The following is a 6000-nucleotide window of genomic DNA, read 5'->3' on the forward strand; positions in this document are numbered from 1 at the left end:
CTTTCAAGGTATTGTTGCAATCTGATATAAATGGCTCAATGTCTAACTTAGCAAGAGAGCATGCTTGTCTTAATGCAGTAGAAAGTTATTTGCATCCTGCTGTTGACGTATGTGAAGATGTGCTATACTGCATCTGGTATTTGCAGATGTCAGTTGGAGTGTACCGAGGACGAGGACATATAGACGCATTTTTGACAAGGATGACAAATTGAAGTTTGGTGGGAGCGCAGGAAGTAATCAAGTTGTCGGAGCAATCCAAACAGTTGGGTAGAGATTGAGAACAGTGATACAGTATACTACAGTCTGCAAGAAGTAAAGTATGAATGTGGGGCAACGTAGTGGGGTGAGAGAGAGACAGTTTTGTTGAACACTAGTTATGATTGACAAGACCACTGAGAGGAAGTGGAGACTGAATGTCTAACCATGGCACAATTTTGAAATGATGCATATGGTAGCAATTCAGCATATAAATACCTGTAGAAATGGTGGGAACAAGTGAACTTACAACAGGACCTGAGTGCTTTGATAGAGATTACCCATGTGCCTTAAGATTTCTCTTTCAGTTTTTGGGACTGGAAACATTCCAGCAGCATGCCAATAACACATAAGTTCGTTTTTACTAAAACGCTCTTGACAGTGTATTATAGCAGGCTGTTCCTACATTGTCCAACGGGGTATGGGTGCTCAGAAGCCTACAGCCCTCTTGCTGGGTAAGTGCACTAGCCCCATTCCACTGTGTCTCCACCCTCTTCTATTGTGTGCACACAGCCTTTCTCACTGTTAAAGGGACATTTTAATACCTTAAATACAAGATTTCAAGGGCCTGATCTACTGAATATTTGCATGTATTATAATAAAATTAATCAACTTTCAAAAACTCCATTCATTTGAAAGGAAGCTTGGTATAGGAAGTTTATTTTGAATGACTTTCCTCATTACTATTACCTCCAAAGACATTTCATCGTTTAACACCCAGTAATTTTACTACTTGGACAGAATTTTCACACGAGATTTCAGAACCTTCACTGTCTAGAAAATAAATTATTATTATTTAGCACTCTGTTTTAAGTTACCCCAATTCCTGTATGTTTGGAAATGCAGTGAGAAGTGTGTGATTGACAAAATTACATTCAATTCAAGAAATTTGCACAGTGGTGTGTGCCCGAGTGTTTTCCAAGATACACAGAAAAGCAGCAGACATGTTAGTATTTCAGTTAACATTTGGTTGTGAATTACTTTTTTTACCATGAAAAGGATTAAAAAAAGGCACGAAATTCCCAACACTGAAGAACTTTTTGGAACGGAGTTTTAAACCTAACGTTTTGTCACTAGTTAATAAAGAAAAATGTCATGTCCCACAAACGTAATAAAGCCTTGACATTTTTTTATTTGGATAGAATTCTTCTGCTACATATGGTTATATTTGTTCAGCTGTAGTTCTGTCACTATCTGGTATTGTTGTGTACAGAGTGGTGAATGCCTGTGGGCGCTCATCTGTTCACATGCAGGCTCTTGATTATCGTCCAATAACCGGTATAGATGGACTTTAGTCCCTGATATAATCTGTTGGAACTTCCATTACTTGAGGACAAATTCAAATGCATGATTTGCATTCATTTATGATGGCCGTCTGGTGGTAATGCAATTCTCAGAAAATGTAGTGCACATTCACTAATAATGAATGCATTATAATACCTAAACCAACTTGCCCTGCTGTTCTGGAGAGCAGTAAGTCATTTCCTTCATTACTTTTTAAACTTGGTGTTTTGTGCCATATACATTTTTAAGACAAATGATTACATTTTCAGAAAAATTGGATCATGTCCCATTTTTTTTATTTGCAACATGTCTGATTACAAGATTTGTAATACTACATGTTAATTGTTAATTGGGTGATTTATTCTAGAGTAAGAGCTTCCAAAATTGAGCAAATCAGTAACAATTTGGTCCACCTCTGGCACTTACAAAAGCAGTTATTCGGCTTGGCATTGATTGATAGAGTTGTTGAATGTTGTGAGGGAAATCATGCCAGATTCTGCCCATTCATGCATTATGTTGTAAAAATCCCAAGCTGGTTGGAAGACCCAGCCCCTAATGCTGCAAACATTCTTAGATGGGGAGTGATCTGGGGACATTGCTGACCAAGGTAATGTTTGGCAAGTATGAAGGAATTTTCACTGTGTGTGGGCGGGTATTATCTTGCTGAAATGTAAGCCCAGGATGGCTTAGATCAAGGGCAAAAAAAAGGGGGGGGGGAGGCATAGAATATCATTGATGTACCGCTGTACTGTAAGGGTGCTGCGGATGACAACCAAAGTCATCCTGCTATGAAAAGAAGTGGCACCCCAGACCATTACTCCTAGATGTCAGGCAATATGGTAGGCAGCAGGCAGGTTGGTATCCCAACACAATCCGGCTTGTCTCCAGACATGTTATCACTGAACACCATTCTAGTCCAGTCAGTGAGACTCCAAGCCGAAGAGATGTCTGGAGACAAAACAGACAGTGGTGGGATACCAACTTGACTGTCAGCATACGGCCTGACAGCCAGGAGAGTGCCATTCTTTTTCATAGCAGGACTCCTTTGGTTGTCATCCGCACCACCCTTACAGTACAATAGTACGTTGATGATATTCTAGGCTCCGTTTTGTTTTCCTATGTAGCAAGCCATGCTGGACTTGAATTTCGACAAGCTATTGCCTACACTGATACGGTGATAAATTCTATTGCTTGTCTTCATGCTTGCCAAACCGTGCTGTGGCCAGCAAGGTCATTGGATCTCTCCCCAAATGAGAATGTTCAGAGCATAATGGGCAGGGCCCTACAACCACATTGGGATTCTGACAATCTGACACATCAATTGCACACAGTTTATCACAACATCCCTCTGCAGGACAACCAACAACTCTTAGCTGACTAACTGTGTGCCTAGGGTCAAAGGTGGTCAAACACATTATTGACTTGTTAAACTAATGAAGCTCTTTTGCCTGAATAGTTCATCCAATTTTTCTGAAATTGTGATCATTTGTTTGTCTGTACATGTACATCGCAGCTATAGAACTATTCCCCATTTGTATAATTACTTTGTGATGAGTCTTTTTTTTTTTAGCCTTAGAGTATATTTTGTCTCTTTATTTCACATTTTGAAATCAAAATTGATGCTGATAATAGGCTTTCAAAAATAGTGTCCAAATTATTGTGTGATACATCTTATTTTGTTTTGTTCGTTCTTTCATCTGTTTCAGTTCTCCGAGCCCATACCAGACAGCATGTTTTTCTGTAGGAGATCATATTCTGTGTGTTCATCATGTGTCAAAAGATACTTTGGCTGCTGTGAATATCACTTACATTGATGAATGAAATGTGATAAATAATTTATTTATCCATAGATTGCAGGAAACCATGTGGTTAATGACAGATGTAATCAAAACTGTACTTTACCAAATTTCTTCAAGCTTATGGAGTGTAGGGACTGAACCTTGTAACAGACACTGTTTCTGGCTGCAGACAGTCTCTGAAGTAGAAATTTGGTGAACTGTACTCAAATAAAAGTTTTTGTACACTTTTTTTTAACTTACAACCCTCACCCTTTAAGCATACTCAGTGTTATGTGTGTATACAACATGAATATCATCTTTCATTGTGTTTGATTAAATAGATTACAGTTTGTAAGTGAAAGAATTTTTAAATGCTTATAAATGCATGTAAATATGTGCATTGATAAGAAGAGAAAACTTCTTTCTATCATCCAGAAATCATAGTTTTCTGACAGGTGTGATTCTGATAGATATGCTATGCTGATTTGATAAAGCTTACACAGTCCTCGTGTGTACTTGATATGCTTATAGTGTCTTCCACGATGTCATGAAGTTGCCATGGACAGCAGCTTCATGATGTGATCGTTCATGCTGTGTTGAGTGTTGTAACAGGTGCATCGTGGGTACGAAACAGTTGCATGTCCAGCTGTCAGGGACACTGTGTTTATTCTCCATACAATCTGTGTTACAATTTGTGTTACTCTCTGTTTAAAACGTTCCTTCATTTGATATATTCGCTCCATGTAAATACTTTCTCCTAGCTACTCTTTTACCATGGCCACTGTCTAAAGTTGTTCACATTTTTCCTGTTCTGAATTATTTGCTGTAATAGAGCTGTATCATTAAACAGTATCAAGGTGACAATAACTCTGAGCCTAATAAATTTGTTCTCTCTAGTGTGACATCTGATTACTAAACTTAAGGATATGTCTCTGCAAAAGTATGCCAGTCAAAAGTTCTGCTGTAACCAACATGCTCACCAATTGCTGTTCATAATTGAAAATCGTCTATTTCACATACAAGTGTGCAGTGATTATGACTGTTTTTAATCTTAGAAATGATATGTATATTAAAAAATGAGTGATTGTCTGAGCAGTTAATTGTAGACATCCTTACCAGTAGTGAGAAAGAGCTAATTCTTGTGCAGAATTTGGAAATAATTGAGAGTACTACTGGTTGGTTATAATTAAACTGAAGGAGTTTAGAGTGTACAGTGCAGGCTTCATACATCACAGGATGCTGAAGCATTACCGTATTTACTCGAAACTAAGCCGCACTCGAATCTAAGCCGCACCTGAAAAATGAGACTCGAAATCAAGGAAAAAAATGTTCCCGAATCTAAGCCACACTTGAAATTTGAGACGTGAAATTCAAGGGGGGAGAAAAGTTTATGGCCGCACCTCCAAATCGAAACAAAGTTGGTCCATTATAATATGAGACACTATTTAAGTCGAATGAATGACGATACAGTACAGTAGTTTGGTTCGAGTCGTAAGCTTAGCAGTTAAGCTTTACCAGGTAGCCATTGCTATGTGTCAGGCGCTCCATCCGTATTTATATTGGTACCCTTCCTTTTTCACGTGCTTCGTCTCGTTTGAATTAATTGCTTATTTTTCTTTGATCTGATAAGTGCCATTCTCTTTGTTATAGGTGTTTACGTCATTTTAAGCTGAAAATGCCTTATTGTACTGTGTCATCCTTGTTTGTCGCATTCTGATGATGAGTGTTTACGACCTGTCGCCGCTCGCGGCATGGCTTGCTTTAGTACGTGCTGCCGCCACTTACAATAATAAAAAATAAATAAATAAAAAAAAGAGGAATTGTCTCATTAGCGAAACAATGGCAAGAGACTGTTATTTGCCGTTACTTACACTACTGCTTTCTTTGATAATGATCAACAAGAACCAAATAATAGACTGTGTATGATAGAAAATGTTCTGAACGGGACTTCAGCGAAAATATTTCCCCCATTGAAAATCTTTGCAGGCGCCTCTTTGGTACATTACATTGTGCAAAGAAATTAGTCATCTTAGATTCAAAAATCTGGTTAGTTGCTGTGCTTCATTTCTAACTATCACTATTCAGCATAAGAATAATACGAATATAATCATGACATGATATGTATATTCTTCCGCGTTTGCTGTTGTCCCACTCTAGTTTCGTAGTTTATTAGGCAGACAGGATTTAAATGAGATAGCAGCAAACACGAAACAATACATGACAGAATGTTTATATTCGTATTATTCTTACAGTGAAGAGAATACTGCATGTGATTCACAATTCATTAAAGTTCCTGTTAGCAACCATCTCTTCTCACAGGTAGGAAAAAATTCAAAACGTAGAGTGGGCCATATTGACAAACATCCCAAACAGTCTTGCCAGTGGATTTTCGTAGTACATTGAAATGCTGCTACATTCGAAGATGAACAATACGGAATTTGTATTTACTTCGTTGGATAATGTATGAAAATGAGAATGCAGTGGTCGAAACTTGGGGCGGAGAAAAAAGCTCGTCTTCCACCTTTTTTTTTTTTTTTACTGACGCAGAGGTTTTGGCGCCAGTATTTATCTTTGTGCCCACAAAGCATGCCTGTGTAGCGCTACATATATTCGATGGCAGAAGTTAGTTGTGGCGGCACCTACCCACATTTTTCAGAATTTCCGCTTGCTTTGCACTCGATTC

General features: G+C 38.2%; 1 protein-coding gene across 1 annotated transcript in view; it reads left to right on the top strand.

Annotated features, from left to right (window-relative positions):
- Positions 1–3562, top strand: part of LOC126236385 (TAF5-like RNA polymerase II p300/CBP-associated factor-associated factor 65 kDa subunit 5L) — a 148351-nt gene extending 144789 nt beyond the window's left edge. The window contains exon 12 of the mRNA XM_049945672.1: positions 3246–3562. Coding sequence (XP_049801629.1) covers positions 3246–3360 — 115 coding nt within the window. The 3' untranslated portion in view covers positions 3361–3562. The remainder of the gene's footprint in view (positions 1–3245) is intronic.
- The last annotated feature ends 2438 nt before the right edge of the window (positions 3563–6000 follow it).

This window comes from Schistocerca nitens, chromosome 2 (genome assembly GCF_023898315.1).
Source record: "Schistocerca nitens isolate TAMUIC-IGC-003100 chromosome 2, iqSchNite1.1, whole genome shotgun sequence".
NCBI lineage: Eukaryota > Metazoa > Arthropoda > Insecta > Orthoptera > Acrididae > Schistocerca > Schistocerca nitens.